Source organism: Anolis carolinensis, chromosome 1 (assembly GCF_035594765.1).
Source record: "Anolis carolinensis isolate JA03-04 chromosome 1, rAnoCar3.1.pri, whole genome shotgun sequence".
NCBI classification, from domain to species: Eukaryota; Metazoa; Chordata; class Lepidosauria; order Squamata; family Dactyloidae; genus Anolis; species Anolis carolinensis.
The window spans coordinates 268,897,491-268,916,363 of NC_085841.1; the positions used below are offsets into that span (position 1 = coordinate 268,897,491).

General features: G+C 43.5%; 1 protein-coding gene across 1 annotated transcript in view; it reads right to left on the bottom strand.

The window, feature by feature from the left end:
* ptprj (protein tyrosine phosphatase receptor type J) overlaps positions 1 to 18,873 on the bottom strand; it is a 107,047-nt gene that overhangs the window by 37,134 nt on the left and 51,040 nt on the right. Inside the window, exons 2-5 of the mRNA XM_062967653.1 lie at positions 13,590 to 13,608; positions 11,472 to 11,693; positions 4,474 to 4,734; positions 2,540 to 2,806 (exon numbers count right to left, since the gene is read on the bottom strand). Of these exons, the coding sequence (XP_062823723.1) occupies positions 2,540 to 2,806; positions 4,474 to 4,734; positions 11,472 to 11,693; positions 13,590 to 13,608 (769 nt within the window). The remainder of the gene's footprint in view (positions 1 to 2,539; positions 2,807 to 4,473; positions 4,735 to 11,471; positions 11,694 to 13,589; positions 13,609 to 18,873) is intronic.

An 18,873-nucleotide genomic window follows, 5' to 3' on the forward strand; every position in this document is an offset into this window, starting at 1 on the left:
TATTTAGTGGTTGTAAGTTATGACATTTTATGTTGTTCTCTGTGTGTGTGTGTGTATCATTTGTTATCCATACTGTAAACATTATTTTCATTTATTCTGAGATTCTTAAGTATTCTTTGTTTATGGTTTTGTGATGGTCTTTTGAGGTTTACAATATGCAGATGACACTATAGTACTAGCAAAAAATAGCAAAGACTTGTAACGACTATTTAAGAAAGTCAAGGAAGAAAGTGCAAAGATAAACATATTTAAAACATTAAGAAAGCAAAAATAATGGCCACAGATGAGTTACATAGTTTTAAAGTGGATGATGAAGATACTGAAAAAGTCAAAGTCTCTATATCTTGGTACAGGGAAAATTTAAAAAATGGTTTTGTGTTTAGTGAAAGGTTTCCAGGAAGAAAGGCATTATCTGGACATGAAAAGTAGTGAGATTGAAGAAAAAAGTGATTTTGCTAGGGACAGATGGTTGGTGCTCATAACAGATGGTTCACTCACCACAGAGAGTTGGATCAAATTCCATGATGGCGCCTGTTTTACCATTGGCGCAAGCCAACAAAGAACCTTGTAGTTCCTTAAGCTTTAACAAATTTATAGTGGCATTTACTATCACACAAAAGCACTTATTTATAAAGACTCTGCTGCAACCAATTTCATAGACAGCTGTCTTTTTCGTGGTTGGCTTGACCACATGGTGACCAACCTGACTATTTGGTACATAAGCTACAGATACCATCAGGCACTTCATAGCTCTACACTGACCATATAATGCAATTCAAACTGCATTATTTGGCAGTGTACATCCAGTCTTTGTTGCCTAACACACACCTTTCGGGGTATGAAAACTCAACAACTCACTTCATTTCTATAGTTCTTTATTATACTTTTATAATAATCAAGGGAAAGCTTTCATTTATATTGAAATAGGAACAAGTTATATCCAAGAAGGATGTACAGTAGAGTCTCACTTATCCAACACTCGCTTATCCAACGTTCTGGATTATCCAACACATTTTTGTAGTCAATGTTTTCAATATATCGTGATATTTTGGTGCTAAATTTGTAAATACAGTAATTACTACATAGCATTACTGCGTATTGAACTGCTTTTTCTGTCAAATTTGTTGTATAACATGATGTTTTGGTGCTTAATTTGTAAAATCATGACCTAATTTGATGTTTAATAGGCTTTTCCTTAATTTCTCCTTATTATCCAACATATTCGCTTATCCAACGTTCTGCCGGCCAGTTTATGTTGGATAAGTGAGACTCTACTGTACTTTGTAAATAGTACTTAGTTATTCAGTTTAAATACACATGGCAATACTGTTTTCAATCCACTGGGTATAATTCTTAGAATGGCAGAATCATAATTTGGAGGAAATAATTACGATATTAAGAAAGAGATTTCACATAGTTAAACCACTGCTTTTAACTGTGGAGGTCAGATCTGCTTTTATAAAAAATTAACCTAGATGGTTTTTTAAACCTATTTTTTTTTTCCAACCAATATGAAAAACAAATTCCCTCACAGCAATGTAGAAAAGTGTTTAATATCTTAACATATTTTTCCTGGTCTCTATGAAAGTTTATTTTGCAAACTTATTTTTACCGACACATTTCCAGAAAATTGCTTTAAATGATATATTTTGGTTTTCCTATAACACAAGGTCTAAACATTCCCATTACAACCAAAAAGATATACATTAAGCTCAGCTTCTTATGGATGCTTCAGCTGACGCACTTGGCAGCTGAAAAGTTCCCTTCCACAGAATTTCACTTGCAGCAGGGAAGGCTACTGGTCATAAGATTATCCCAAATGCAAGGGAAGTATTGACTGAACGAGGACCACCACATAAACTGCCTTTGGAGCCACCAACCTCATTCCTGATAATATTTAAAAAGCTGAGAGGTTTGAAATTTAGGGTACACAAATTAAACACTTCTCACAGAAGATAATTAAACTATGGGATTTGTTATCACAAGATGCAAAGATGGTTGCAAACTTAAATTTAATAGGTGATTTTAAAAAATAAATGGACAGTAGAGCGAGTGATCCATAGTAAAGTGAGTGCTAGTCATGAGAGGCATACTATCTTCAGTATTTGAGACAGAAAATCAGTAAATGGGAAATCTTTATACACTGCTGTCAAGTTACAAACAAGATATTTTCTGTAAGTTTGTTCTTAAGTTGAATTTATGTAAGTTGGAACAAGTACATTTTTAAATATAACTTCTGCCAAATAAAAACACATATGTGTGGATGTGTGTGTGATTTTGAAACATTTGGCTTGTTGTGGAAACAAGGATTGGTGATAAAGCTTCAGCAGCAACATCTTTTTCCCATGACAGCAGTTCCAGGAGGGAATTTCCCTTTGAAAGGGTACAGTTCTCTCTCTTCCTATTGTCTCACCCCCATTCTTAACTATGAATCATTTGTAAGTCGGATGTTTGTAACCCGGGGACTGCCTGTATTTACACAGTATTTAAAAAAAACACCACAGTGAAAATTTATCTCCACACAAATGAATATACTCACTTGTAAAAACGGTTATGTCCGTTGCATCCCCTTCAGTTTGATTATACATTGCTACTGAGTAGACTCTGAATGTGTACGATGTTCCAGGATTCAGGTTCTCTATTACTTTACTGGTGGTATTAGAAGATTCATTCCTGGGAGGAGTGTCTCCTTCAATTTGTATTCTGTATGTGTAACTAAGGGCATTTATATCATTATTTTTCCATTTCAAAGCTATTGTGGAATTTGTGATATTTCCCTCATGGAGATCAGATACAGGACTGGGCTCTGTTTTGGAAAGAGAAAGGGGTTATCACTACGAGTGAATGATAAAATTGTCACAATATTCGCTTAGTGCTGCAATAGGTATGTTTAGCTTGGAGATGAGAAAGCTGAAAGGGGACATGATAGCTATGTTTAAATACTTGAATGGATGTCACATTGAGAAAGGGGAAGCTTGTTTTCTGCTGCTCTGAACACTAGGGCCTCTTCTACATAGCTGTATAAAACCCAGATTATCTGATCTGAACTGGATTATATGGCATTTTAGATTCATATAATCTAGTTCAAAGCAGATAATGTGGATTATCTGCTTTGATCATCTAGATTATATGGCAGTGTATAAGGGGCCTAAAGCAGGTAGCAATAGATTCAAATTGCAGGAAAAGATATTCCACCTAAACATTAGAAAAACTTCCTGTAACAGCTGTTTGGCAGTGAAAAATGCTGTCTCAGAGGGTAGTTGAGTGTCTTTCTCTGGAGTTTTTAAATCAGAGGCTGGATGACCATCTATCAGGAATGCTTTGACTGGGTGTTCCTGCATGGCAGGGGGTTGGACTGGGTGGCCATTGTGGTCTCTTCCAAATCTATAATTCTACGAATTCTCTTGAAACAGTTATGGGTATACTGCCATTTTATTAGCAGAATTTTTCCCCCAATAAAAACATTTTCATAATGACAACAAAAAACAGGTGATGCTAATACTTAAAAATAATCTTCTCCTTACATGCACCACCATCAAGTTAGCATTCATATGCAAGAATAAACTAGAACAGAGTTGGCTGATGAAGTTTGTTGAGACAATACACTTTCATTTTTGGCTGGGTATAAAGAAATCAGGTTCACATCAGGGTTTGAATCCAGTTCTGTCAGTCCTATGCCATTGCCATTATGGCCTGGGAGTAAGGACTGACAGGGAATGGGGAGCTGTGCTGACTCCTCCGCTATGAGGTGTTAGAAGGCTCTTCCCCTGTCACTCCCTTTCTTGAGTTTCCCCTATTTTAACTTCATTTGAAATTTGTTACACAGGTGGTGGGGGCAGATTTCACTATATTTTGGTCCCATCTGACTATTTTTAGCTCATGAGAATTTGTTTTCTAGCCAGAAATATCTTTTCCAGACATCTTTTGGGTTTACTCCCTGAATAGCAAAATGCTTATCCTGGGCCTAAACATCTGCATGGGGTAATGGGACATGGCCCCTAGACATGAGGAATATTATGAACAACAACAATGCCATTTCTGTTCACTGGATCATAAGAAAATACAATGAATCATAAAATGATTTAATATACAATTACATGCAGAAAAGCTATGGTGCTCTGGTACACTGCAGTCAAATTTCTTTATCCATGGATTTCCATTCATTGATTCCACCATTTTGAAAATGCAACCCCCCCCCCCCAAAAAAAAAAAAAACTACATACAAAAGCTGTTTCACATAAGGGACATTGTTTTACTATGCCATAGTATATAATAGAATTTGAGCATCCACAGATTCTGGTATCCATCAGGAGTCCTGGAACTAAAACCCTGGTGGATACCGAGGACCGACTATACAGACTTCATTTCATAATTTTTTTTTGGTTTTTCTTCCATTTGTGAAAGTGAAGAATACGCCTTTTTGATGAACTTGGTTATTGGAACCCATCATATGTCATAATGTAATGTACTTACTTGTAAAAGCAGTATTATTTCTTGGCTCTCCTTTAGTATGATCATCAGCTGCTATTGGAAAGATGCTGAATATGTACAATGTGGCAGGTTCCAGGTCCCCAATCGTGGCACTGGTGATATTAAAGGATTTATTCCAATGTGTCCCGTTTCCCTCTATTTGTACTGAATATGTGTATGCATTTTGGTCATCATTTTCCCAGGTTAAACTCACACTTGTAGCAGTAACGTTTTCAACATGGAAGGCAGAAACTGGACTGGGTTCTGTTTAAGAAATGGGGAAAAAGGGTTTTATCCATATTACTGAAGGAAAAATTACCATTTTAGATGGTGCTATCAGAAATGAATTATGATGAAATAAAGAGTATTTCAGTTGTGTTCCAGTTCTCATCATCATCATCATCATTTAATTACTTATTAATCGCCCTCCATCCAAGATGCTCTAGGCGATTTACAAGATAAAATTGTAAAGGATAAAAATACATACATACAAATATTGATAAAACTAACATAGATTAAAATCTCTAGTAAGAAGCCAGGTCTTGAGTGCTAGGGTAAAAGGCCCTAACTCACGCATGGCTCTCATATAGTTCTGTACATTTTTATAGTTAACACAAACATGTAAAGGAATCTGAATTACTCTGGAGACGGACAGGTTGCTTACCTGTAACCGTGTTTCTTCGAGTGTACTCTGTGAATTCACACTAATGGAGAACGCTGCGCCTGCGCAGGCTCCAACAGATACTCTTCCAAGCTAAAATTTGAAATTTGGCAGTAACCCCGCCCCTCTCCCCAGAGGGTATAAAGGGCGCCCTCCGCGCCCGCTCTCCAGTTCCTACGCCGCAAAGGCAGCGAGAAAGGGAGAGGTTTGCATGTGGGGAAGGAAGGGCGGGATTGTGTGAATTCACAGAGTACACTCGAAGAAACACGGTTACAGATAAGCAACCTGTCCTTTTTCTTCGTGTACTCTGTGAATGCACACTAATGGAGACTAGCAAGCTGAGGTGTAGGTAGGTGGGATAGCAAACCCGATAACCAGTCTAGTGTCCAAACAACACATTTATTGAGCAGAAGGTGCAAAAACAAGCAAGTGCAACAGTCAAAGAAGACGATGCAACAGCATATAGTGCAAAAAAAACGATCCTTGTTATTAGGACCCAGAACACAATCACAACATTGTATGTGAGCGATAGTCTGTAAGAAAATACAGAGGTAAGTATAGACCCATTTCCTGAAAACAGAGGTAGAGGTATTCATGAAATACATTTCAGTGCAGTGGGTAAGTATAGTACACAAGCACTACGTTAATGAACCCCTGAACACATCGAGTACATAAAGGGTGGATGACAGCGGTCAGCTTGTAAGAAGGATAAACCACAAAAACTGGTTTTGAGTAAGGCAACAACATTAGGCAAGGCAGGAGGAAAGGACAGACCTGGCAAAAGCCGAGTCCTTGAGGTTCTTTGAGTCCATCCTGTAGTGTGAAACAAAGGTGGATGGAGTGGACCAGATAGCCGCTCGACAGATGGAGTCGAGAGGGACGCCCCTCAGGAAGGCCGTAGAGGTGGAAAGGCCCCTCGTTGATCTAGGGCGGATCGAAGAGGGGGGTTGGCGTTTAGCCAGCTGGTAAGCGAGTTCGATAGTCTGAACAATCCAGTGTGAGAGTCTTTGAGAAGAAAGCGGTTCGCCCAGCTTATGGGTAGCGTAAGCCACAAACAATCTAGGTGACTTACGTATGTCCTTAGTCCTGTCCTTGTAGAAAAGGAGGGCTCTCCTGACATCCAGGAGATGAAGTTTCCGTTCCAAAGAAGAGGAAGGATTAGGGAAGAAAGCAGGAAGTATTATGTCCTGGTTCAGGTGAAAAGCAGAGACCACCTTAGGTAGGAAGGTGATGTCCGGGCGAAGAACAGCCCTGTCGTGGTGGAAACGGAGGTAGGGTTCGTCCACCCGAAGAGCAGCCAGTTCCGAAGGCCTACGCGCAGAGGTGATAGCGATTAGGAAGGCAGTCTTCCAAGAGAGAAGGTGAAGGTCTGCCGAGGCCATAGGTTCAAAGGGAGCTGAAGCTAGTTGAGAAAGGACGAGTTCGAGGCTCCATCCGGGAGTTGGAGGTTGAACTGGAGGGTGCAGGTTGTTGTAACCTCGAAGAAAGGTCTTAATGAGATTGTTAGAAAAAAGAGAGGGTTGTCCCTGACGCTGGAAATGCCAGGAGAGAGCAGCGAGATAGAATTTTATCGAGGCCAGAGAGAGTTGACGATCCGTAAGAGAAAGTAGGAAGTCCAGGACCAGCGGGATCGAAGTAGAGGCGGGATCGACGTGTCGGTCCCGAAGGAAAGTTTGGAATTTTGCAAGCTTGTAAGCATAGGCTCTTGACGTGGCCGGCTTATGGGCGGCACGAAGGATCGCCTGTAGGTCTGGGTGGAGAGAATTTAAGGAAGTATCCTCCAGGCAGTCAGGTGTAGGGACGGGACGTCGGGGTGGAGGACCTGTCCCTTCTGTGAAGATAGTAGATGAGGGAGAGTTGGGAGAGTGCGGGGAGGATCCGCACACATCCGGAGTAGAGTTGGGTACCACGGCTGGCGTGGCCATGCAGGGGCGATCAGGATGGCTGATGTCGGCGTTAGATAGAGTCTCTCTATTACCCTCGAGATGAGAGGGAAGGGAGGAAAAAGATAGACGGGCTCGAGGGTCCAGTCGAGGAGAAACGCATCTCCGAGACAGCCCAGAGTCGAGTTTGGAGGTAGTCTCGCTCCGAAGCGAGGAAGTTGAGCGTTCGAGGGGGAGGCAAAAAGGTCCAGAGCTGGCCAGCCCCAGTCGTCGAAGACGGATTTCAGGATTTTGGGATCGAGACGCCACTCGTGGGCGGAGGTTGTCATTCTGCTTAAAGAGTCTGCTAGGGTGTTTTGAGCCCCCGGAAGGTGAACCGCTGACAGGGTTATGTGTCTCGCTATGCACCACAGCCAAATGTCCATCGAGAGAGTCATCAGTTTTCTCGAGCCCGTACCCCCTTGTTTGTTGATGTAGTACATAGCTACTACGTTGTCTGTTTGAATCAGAACAGTCTTGTGGGGAAGAAAGCGAGCAAACGCCCGGAGGGCTTTGAAGATTGATAACAGTTCTAGGAAGTTTATGTGGTGAGACTTTTCTTGGATGGACCAAAGTTCCCTGACGGTGAGGTTTGACATGTGGGCTCCCCACGCAAAATTGGAGGCGTCGGTCGTGATGGTGACTGACGGGAGGGAGGGATGGAAGGGAAGTCCCACACAAATGTTCGGTGGGTCCTGCCACCAACGAAGGGAGAGGCGAACGTGGTTCGGTACCGTGAGAAACATTGAGCTCGGATGCCGATGGGGTTTGAAAGAGTCTATAAACCATCTTTGGAGAGGTCTGAGACGTAGTCTGGCGAAAGGAGTAACCATGACCGTGGAGGCCATGTGACCCAGAAGAACTTGGACAGAGTGGGCTCGGATCCTGCGGTTGCGGAGGAGGAGAGAAAGGTGTTGTTGAAGGGCTAGGAACCTGTCCTTCAGTAGGGAGGCGGTTTCCGTGATGGAGTTGAAGAGAGCTCCGATGAAGCGGATCTCTGTGGTTGGGAGGAGTTGAGACTTTGAGACATTCAACTGAAGGCCCAGCCGTTGCAGAAGAGAAAGAGCTTGAGAGACATGGTTTTGAAGGGATGAGGGGTCGGACGCGACAATCATCCAATCGTCCAGATAAGGAAAGACCATTATGCCCCGTTTTCTGAGGTGCGCTGCCACCACGGCGACCACCTTCGTAAAGACCCTTGGGGCCGTGACGAGGCCGAAAGGGAGAACTGTGAACTGGTAAGACTGTCCCAGGAGCTTGAAGGAAAGGAAGCGTCTGTGGGATCGACGCACCGAGACGTGGAAATACGCGTCGCGTAAGTCTATAGAGGCAAAGTAGTCTCCGTGTCGGAGCATCGGGAGAATGGAGGCCACCGAAACCATTCGAAATTTTGAAGGCAGAATGAAGAGGTTTAGGGCCCGCAGGTCGAGGATAGGCCGAAGACCTCCGCCCCATTTGGGAACCGTAAAGTATCTCGAGAAGAAACCTCGAGTGTCCTGCTCAGAAGGAGAAGGCTGGATTGCGCCCTTCGCCAGAAGGGAGTCGACCTCGGAGCATATTTCCGGTGAAGGGTCGGTGTGGAGAATGCGACCCGTGGGGGGCAAAGTTTCGAATTCCAAGGCATAGCCGTCTCTGACAATGCGAAGAACCCAGGCATCTGAGGTTATAGACTCCCATTCGCGGTAGAAAGGAGCTAGGCGATCGAGGAAAGAGCAGAGAGGAAGGATCTGGTCGGGACCTAGGAACGGCATGGCAGTGGCAGTAGTAGTGAAGGTAGAAAAGTCCCCGAGAAAGTGGGCGTCAGGCCCGTCGCTGGGGTTGTGGTATAGCTGCAGCACCCTTACCCCGACCTTTCGGGACCTGGTGCTGGCGGCGAGGTTGTTGCTGATGACTGTGGTGACTCGAGCTGGACGAGCGTCGAAACGGCTGGTGACGAAAAGGCTGAGGGTAGCGACGGTACCGTTGCGGGAACCATCGGGTCCGCTGAGTCTGAGGCTGATCGATCCCGCACTTTGTTGCGAGAATCTTGAAGTCATGATTGGACTTCAGTTTGTCATCAGTACCAGAATTGAAAAGGCCCTGGGTGTCGAAAGGAAGGTCTTCGATCACCTGTCGAGAGGAAGAAGAGAGTCCTGAGGACCGAAGCCATGCATGTCGTCTGATCGCGACTGCGTGGGCGATCATTTTTCCGGCGGTATCACCGGTATGCTTAGCCATTTGAATTTGGTGGTGTGTGAGAGAGTCCGCCTCCTGTTGGAGGGTCGAAAGGACTGACCGGTCTTCGTCAGAAAGTTTGGCGAAGAAAGGTTGGGCTTTCTCCCAGAGGATCTGTTGATAAGCGCCCATGCAGGCCCCGTAGTTCGCCATACGGCAAAGGAGGAGAGCGCCGGAGTACAGCTTGCAGCCTACCGCATCGAATCGTTTACCCTCCCTGTCGGCAGGGGAGTTGGAGTGTCGACCCGACGATTGGGAGGCCTTTACCACCATGGAGTTTGGGTCAGGGTGATGCTTGAGCCATTCCAAGGCTTCATCATCGGTTCGGTACCAGGCCTCTATTTTCTTAGAGGTTGGAGGTATCGAAGATGGAGTCTTCCAAGATGCCTGGATTACATCCAGGAGGTATGGAAGAAAAGGCAGCAAGGTGGCTGGCGGGGCTTGGGCTTGAACCCTCTTGAAAATGGGGTCGGTAACAGCCTTTGAGGTTTGTTTAATTTCCATCCCCAGAGCGTCTGCCATTCTGACCATCTGGTCGGAGAAAGCCCGAATATTATCCGTCGGGGAAGGTGGGTCGACCTCGTAGGCGTCGTGAGGCGGGGAGAGGTCGAGACCGAGAGAGACAACGGAGGCGGAGAGTATCGACTCGGGGCGTTCGATATCGGGGTCATCCTCCTCGGGCCCTTGAGGGGACCGGGGAGGAGAAACAAGCACAGAGTCCTGATGAGGTATCACCTCAGGAGCAGCGGGAGCCGGCTGTGGAGGAACGCCCTTGGACGCGGAGGCCTGGGCGGCACGGGCTAAACGCGTCATCTGTCTACCCCTCTCAGGTGTTTGAGCCGGGGGAAAGAGTTCTTGTCGAGCCGGAAGACGAGATGGTGCCGGCTGGGGAGCCTTAATAACTGTCCTGACCGACCGGTCGGGGGAGGCTTGAGCGTCCGCATCCGAGGACTGACCATGAGGAGAGGAAGAGGAGCGGAGGCGTTGTGCTGGTTGGATAGGAGAGGATCTCCTAGAGGAAGGCCCAGAGGAGGGGACGTCCTTCTTCGAAGACGCTGAGGAGGACGACCTCTGGATCATTCGTTTCTTTGCTGGGGGTTGCTTCGACGCGACCCTCAGCGATTTTCCTGGCGTCGGGGGGATCGGGCACACAGCTGCCGAGTCAGATTGAGCCCGTCTGGATTCCTCCTGAGCCCTCTTGAAGGCAATCTTCATGGCGGAAGAAGATGGCGGCGAAGCCAGGCGGGATCGAGTGGAAATGGCCGAAGCCACCAAACTCGAAGTTGATGAAGGGCCCATTTTGCCCGACCGGGTGGATACCGTAGCGGTGGTCACCGTGCAGGGCGGTTTGGTCGGTCGCGGTCTCGAAGTTTTCGAGGTTTTAGATGATACCGACGGAGCAGGCCTGGACGCCATCGAGGCCGAGGTGGAAGTAGAAGCCTCAGGAGCAAGAGTTTTTTCGTAAAGAGCTGCGCGGAGTCTTGCAGCTCTATTTCTTCGGGCCTGAGCTGTAAAGGCCAGGCAAAAACGGCAGGTACCGACGACGTGGCTTTCGCCGAGACAGAAAAGGCATTTAGCGTGTCCGTCGGAATCTGGAATCTTAGCGGCACACTGAGTGCACCGCTTAAAACGCGTGGTTGACATAAGAACGAAGAGTCCGAAGTGAGCTTTGCGGCGGAAAAAAAGGAACTGGAGAGCGGGCGCGGAGGGCGCCCTTTATACCCTCTGGGGAGAGGGGCGGGGTTACCGCCAAATTTCAAACTTTAGCTTGGAAGAGTATCCGTTGGAGCCTGCGCAGGCGCAGCGTTCTCCATTAGTGTGCATTCACAGAGTACACGAAGAAAAAGCAGTTTTGTTCTACATGTTCCGGCTAATAACCAGATAATATTGTAATGTATGAATGAAATAGTAGATTGTTCCGTTATTATTCAATTCAACAATATATTTCCTTCTTTATTCTATGAATGAATAATTCTAAAAATTTAGAGACCAGTTTTTTAAACTGTCAAATTAAAATAAAGGGCAATCATGAGAAGAATTTATTACCTCTACAATTACAATATTAGAAGCAGAAATAATAAAAAAAATTCTTATTAAGGAACTATTTGGGAGATAATGACTTTGACACTGAATCCTATGAGAATCATTGTATGAATCGTACAGGATTCACATATATCTCTTGAAACAACTAGCATATTGCTTACTTGTTGTAATGGATTTGCAGCATGTTTCATTAGAATTCATAAAATAAATAATATATTCTGTGCCAGGATCAAGTGCAGATATTGAACCATTGGATATTGAATGATTTACTTCTGTTCCATTTGCAAAAGTTACATTAGTTATATTAAAGTCAAAAGGCAACTTGATATGAATTTCTGCTGTTGATATAGATATAATATCAATGGGACTGCATTCGTTGGAACCTATGTAGGAAAAAAGAAGAAAATTACTACATATATTTTATGTAACATTCCTTCTCCAGAATTCTGAAATCCAAAATACTCCAAACCAAAAAATAGATGGCTGAAACATTGAAACCTTTTAAAATATCTTCAAGACATGTGTAAAAACTATATATCAAACATTAATGAATTTCAGTTTTTGATTTGGGTCTCATCTTTAATATCTGTATGTATGTATATGAAAATATAAATAGTTAAAAATCAATTTAAAAATAAAAATCCCAGCCCAAGACACTCCTGGTCTCAAGCCTTTCAGATAAGGATACTCAACATGTGCATAATTTATCATCATCGTCATCATTGACAACAACAACAACAGGACAAGAAGAAATGTTTCTGAATAGCACATGAGTGTCAGTGCTGGTGTCTGTCCTGTCCAGCTCTGGGACTCAGAGTTGACAAGGGACTAGACTTAATTAATTAATTAATTAATTAATTAATTAATTAATTTACAGTATTTATATTCTGCCCTTCTCACCCCGAAGGGGACTACATTACACATATAGGCAAACATTCAATGCCTTAACATAGAACAAAGACAGAAGACAAATGCAGGCTCCGAGCTGGCCTCGAACTCATGACCTCTTGATCAGAGTGATTTGTTGCAGCTGGCTGCAGCTGGCTGCTCAACAGCCTGCGCCACAAAGGGGGCATTGCACAAATACTGCAGCAGAGCATTATCATGGCAGTAGCAGACTAAAAGAAGCGCAGGATATTTATTTATTTATTTACAACATTTGTACCCCCGCCCTTCTCACCCAAGGGGACTCAGGGCAGCTCACAACACTGGCAAAATTCAATGCCCAACACAATTATACATCAAAACAATACATACAAATCAATTGATAAAACTATTAAAATACATTATAAAACTTAATAACATGTATATAATTTGATCCATTTATCCAGAACCTCATGCTTAAACCTTACTTCCGACCATGTCGATTTAAACGATTGCTCATTAAAAGCTTGGGCACATAACCATGTCTTTACAGCTTTTCTAAAGCCCAGAAGCATCGGAGCTTGCCGGATGTTGCTAGGGAGGGTGTTCCACAGCCGGGGAGCCACCGCCGAGAAGGCCCTGTCCCTCGTTCCCACCAGCCGTGCTTGTGAAGCAGGTGATACCGAGAGCAGGGCCTCTCCAGATGATCGTAGGGGTCTTGATGGTTCATAGGAAGAGATACGTTTGGACAAGTAAATAGGGCCAGAACCGTTTAGGGCTTTATAGATCAAGACCAGCACTTTGAATTGGGCTTGGCAGCATATCGGCAGCCAGTGGAGCTGGCTTAGCAGGGGGTAAGCCACACTTTCACTGGCCTTCTATTTTCTAAAAGTACTGAGCACATGTAGCGATTACATTATGAACAGATTATAGTTTATGGTGCAGGGCCAAAAATGCCTATTACATCTTTGCCATTCACAGAAGCAACACATTTAATATTAAAGGAAACATGCCTTCTCATACTGGGAAACCACTTAACGCTACTTAATCTCAGGTAAAAGATTAACTGCACTATTGGTGTTGTTGGGATTGGTTTGGAGACTGGGTATGGGGGATTGGGCATGGGGTACAGGGGATTGGGATTTTAAGAGGATTTATTTATTTATTTATTTATTTATTACATCATTTCTACCCCGCCCTTTGCACCCCTCAGGGGACTCAGGGCGGCTTACAACAATAACATATACATCAAAACAATTTATATTACATTTCAAAATCCATTTAAATTAAAAATTACATTAAAATTGAGAGTTTACATTAAAAAACCTACATAGGTATATAGGTTTAAACACTTATCTTCATTCATTTGTAATTAACTATCAGTAGAATGGGAAATATAGTAGAATGGTACTTACACAGAGAAGCCACTCTTATCTGCAAAAAGAAAGAAAAACATATGTAGTATTATTAAAACGCCCACAATGCTTTATCCTCATAGTTACATGTTGTTAATGTATATCATGTTACAAAGCCATTTTAACACAAAATAACTTAAGAGTCAGATACTCAAGCCATCTCTATTTTAACATATTTGATTATAACAAACTGCTATCATATGTGGTTGATTCAATTTGTTTAAGTTTTTGTATGTGCTACTTATGTTTTCTGTTTAATGACAAAATTTCCTAGCCTATAGCTGAAAAATCTGTATTTCTGAAAATCTCTGCATAGTTGTATTCAATATTGACCATCTCTTCTCCATGCTGCCAGGTCAGCAGAATGTTTGAAGCAACTCTGTTGCTTGTGACAAGAAGAATATTGAAGAAAACAGTGATTCAACCCTTAGAATGTCTCTACAGGATTGTACTAATTGCTGTTTTATTATCCCAGCAACAACTATATCATCAGGATAATTTTAAAAGTGGTACTTAGCAAAGCCATTATCATCAAAGATTTAATGATAAAACTGCACTTTACAAGTCTTAATTTATCCTTGAAAACCCTATTTCAAAATAAGTTTCAAAGGCTTGTTCTAGAATAAGACTACTGAAATAGAACACAGTCTGAGAACAAATCAAATAACTGAGGCTATCGTCCTTGCTATCATACTTTGGACACATCATGGATGGAATGATTCACTGGAAAAGATTATTATGCAGAGAAGAATGACTGACAGGAGAAAAAAGGAGAAAGATCACATTACAGATTGATTGACTCAATCCAAGAACCTAGAGCTAGCTTTTTTCCTCTGTGTCAGGAGCAACTTGAGAAACTGCAAGTCGTTTCTGGTGTGATAAAATTGTCCTTCTGCAAGGACGGTACCCAGGGGATGCCCAGATATTTGATGCTTTACCCTCCTGTGGGAGGCTTCTCTCATGTCCCTGCATAGAGCTGACAGAGGGAGCTCACCCACTCTCCCTAGATTCGAACTGCCGACCTATCAGTCCTGCTGGCACAAGGGTTTAACCCAGGGGTCCCCAAAGTACGGCCCGCGGGCCACATCCGGCCCATCGGAGCCATTTATCCGGCCCCCGCGGTGGTGGCTCCTTCCTCCTCCGCCAAGAAAGGTGCATGTAGTGTGGAGAAGGAGGAAAAGGCACATGCCTTTCTTATCTCCATCGCCCCACAGGCACTTTTCCCACTGCCGCTGCTGAGGAAGGGCCGCACGGGGCGAGGAAAAGGTGTGCGGCTTTCCTCCCTCACCCCAGGGGCAGCTTTCCCACCATCGAGGAAGGGCTGCACGGGGGGAGGAAAAGGCATTCCTCCCCCGCTGCGTGGGGCGCTTTCCCGCTGCCGCTGATGAGGGAGGCAGCGGGAAAGGTGAGCGCAGGGTGAGGGAGGAAAGGTGCATGGCTTTTCCTCGCCCTGCACTCACCTTTCCTGCTGCTGCCGCCGAGGAAGAGCTGCACGAGGCGAGGAAAAGGCATGTGACTTTCCTCCCTCACCTCGCGGGCAGCTTTCCCGCTGCCGCCGTCGAGGAAGGCAGTGGGAAAGGTGCGCGTGAGGTGAGAGAAGTGAGAAAGGCGCACGCCATTTGCTCGTCACGCACGCAACTTTCCCGCTGTCGAGGAAGGGCCTCACGGGGCGAGGAAAAGGCGTGGGCCTTTCCTCCTTTCCTCCTCGCTACCGCTGAGGAAGGCCTGCACAGAACGAGAGAGGAGGGAAAGATGCGTGCCTTTCCTGCCTCCTCGCTCACCTCGCACACTCCTTTTCCTCCTCCTCCCTCACCTGGTATGCGCCTTCCTGCAATGGAGGAGGCGAAACAACAATAGAGGCATGCCTGTGGTAAAAGGTAGAGGGCTCCCGTTTTATCTTGCCACACAGACTCCCTCCTTTGCAGCCCTGTCGTGGATTCATTTTTCTTGAAGGCTAGCAATTTCTTCCAACCCTGATTTTTAGTGTATTATTATTGTTGTTGTTGTTGTTGTTGTTGGTCAGGGGTGCTTTATGTTTTGGTTCACAAAGGGAGAAAGGGGTTGGACTCTATGGCCCAAGGGGTCTCTTCCAACCATGTTTATTATGGTGTTGTTGTTGTTGTTGTTATTGGGTGGCTATCTGTCAGGGGTGCTTTGATTATGATGTGATGCACAAAAGCAAAAGGGGGAGGGAGTAGATGTCCCAAGGGGTCTCTTCCAACCCTCTTTATTATTTTGATGATGATGATGATGATGATGATTATTATTATTATTAACATTGAGACTGTATTTGTTCCTTTTTTGTTTTTGTTTTTACTTCAAAATAAGATATGTGCAGTACGCATAGGAATTTGTTCATAGCTTTTTTTAAAAAAAACTCCAATGGTCTGAGGGACCGTGAACTGGCCCCCTGTTAAAAAAGTTTGGGGACCCCTGGTTTAACCCATTGCGCCATCAGGGGCTCGACTGGGTTTTTGATGACCAGGACTCTTACAGGTTTCTTATTCATTGAGTTGACATATGTTGGCAAACGACAACAAATACTAAAGATGTAATCAGACCACTTTTGTAAAGGCAGTTTACATATTATATTGCAAACAGATTAAAGTTATATTGTTTATACTTCCAAAGTACAGGTATGGATTTCTGTAGACCAGAAAATAAACATACAGCTGACCCAGAATGATTTGTAATACTAACAGTAAACCACTAGAGGCCACAATGAAATTACAAAAGTTATGAAGTACAGTAGAGTCTCACTAATCCAAGCTAAACGGGCCGGCAGAAGCTTGGATAAGCGAATATCTTGGATTATAAGGACTGATCAAGGAAAAGCCTATTAAACATCAAATTAGATTATGATTTTACAAATTAAGCACCAAAACTTCATGTTATACAACAAATTTGACAGAAAAAGTAGTTCAATACGCAGTAATGTTATGTTGTAATTACTGTATTTATGAATTTAGCACCAAAATATCACGATATATTGGAAACACTGACTACAAAAATGGCTTGGATTATCCAGAGGCTTGGATAAGCGAGGCTTGGATTAGTGAGACTCTACTGTACTATAAATTGAAATATCTAATATTGACAACAGAGTTTTCTTTTATCAACTATTGGCTACATGTTGTTGGGCTGCCCTCAGGATCTGGAAGCAGTAAAAGTCCAGTATTGTAGTAAGATTTCTTCCAAATGTCACAGGTTTCAGACTTACTTGTAAATCCCACATGTGCATGTATTTGCTGGGACTGATAGTGTAGAGTACCAGGTTATTACAAATGTATTTAATTTTGCATTTACACTCTGCCCTTCTGTTTCAAAGATCTCAAGGCAGCTAACACAAATAAACAGCAAAAACATAACAAAAATAAAGAGGTGGTGGGGGGAAGCCCTACACCACTGAGAAGGAAGCACATCCCAACATACAATGAAATGGCTGTTTTGTAAATACTTTATTGGAAACTTCAACTTGTACAACATGCATCTGCCCAAATACTAGTTGGTGCCAAGCAGTCGGATTCTGCAATTGAGGACCAAGCTTTAGCACAGCAGGTAAACCACCAGCTGCAATAAATCTTACTAATCGAAAGGTTAGCAGTTTGAAGCCCGGGTCGGTGATGAGTGTCTGACGTCGAGCTCAGCTTACTGCCCACCTAGCAGACCGAAAACAGCTGTGGGTACCACTTAAGCTGGGAAGTATTTTAATGGCACCATAAGGAAATACCAGAAAATGCCAGTGATTTTTTTAAAAGGAGGAAGTCTGTGAACAAGGGCTCTTCGACATATATGCATTCTGTGGTTCGCCCTGAATCCCCTTCAGGGTGAGAAGAACAAAATATAAATACTGTAAATAAATAAATAAATAAATTCCTATCTGCTATTTTCTCAGCCCAGCTTAAAGTGTTTACATTGGCCTGGATTAGTATGGAAAGGGATCTGTAGCACTTTAAAAACCAATTGAGAGAAAGAAGTTGGTAGCATAAGCTGTCACAGTCCTAAATTTATCTCATCAGATTTTTTTGTGTGTGTCAGGAGTGATTTGAGAAACTGCAAGTCGTTTCTGGTGTGAGAGAATTGGCTGCCTGAAAGGACGTTGCCCAAGAGACGCCTGGATGTTTTCAGGGTATCTGAAGTTATGGACTGACATTTCCCTCCCTACCGTCCCAGAAAACTGTCTTGTATTCATACCTATTGGCTACAATTATTGATTTCTTTTCTGGTAGAGTGGCAGCTGACAACTCACAGACCTGTTCTCCTTGGAACATCACTTTAACTTGCACTCCAACAGATCATAGTTTATTAGTATTGTGTAGTGGTTTGAGTATCGGAATAGGACTGTGGGAGGCTGGGGTATGAATTTCTGCTCAACCATGAAAATTTATTGAGCGATCTTGGACAAGAAGGTTGTCTTCTTCTCAGCCACGGAGGAAGACAACCCTTTCTGAACAAATCTTGTCATGAAAACTCTATGGTAGGGTTGCCCTCAGGTTGCCATAAGCTGGAAACGACTCAAACCACACAAATCTATAGACCAGGACTATTCCGAACCCTAGATTTCAGAAATCAGAAACCCTGAAATATAAGAATCTTAATGTTCAAGCAGTCTCCAGATTTTGTCAGTAGCCTTATCTTAGTCTCAAAATGAGGTAAACTAACCTTATAGAATCATAGAGTTGGAAGAGACCTAATCGGCCATCCAGTCCAACCCCCTGCTAAGAAGTAGGAAAAATGCAGTCAAAGCACCCTCGACAGATGGCCATCTAGCCTCTGCTTAAAAGCCTCCTAAGAAGGAGCCTCTACCACACTCTGAGGCAGAGAGTTCCACTGCTGAAAAGCTCTCCCATTGCTGAACAGCTCTCATCTCCTCATAAATCTGTCCCTGAAAACATCGAAATTCACCCAAAGAATTCTACATATAGTGCAGATAAGTGAGTGAGAACAAGGAAAATTTGACAAGCATTTAGAAATATGGATATTCAAGCCATACATGTTTAGCAGGAAGCAGGTCACTGCAAGACTCCCATCCCACCCTGGAGAGACTTCTCCTTCAAACATTGTGCATGAAAACTTGTGTTAATTGAAAGGTGTCATAAGTGGAAATTTTAGTTTTGGTATGTCTGCTGTGAAATCCAATTGTTTCCAGAAAGGCATGGCTATGTTACCAATGTCCATATTCTCTACTGCAAAAAAAATCAATGAAAAACTGAAACAAAATCTCTATTGCATCTGGATGCATATTATTGTATATTGTTTTGGTCAAGCAGTATTTCCAACAAAC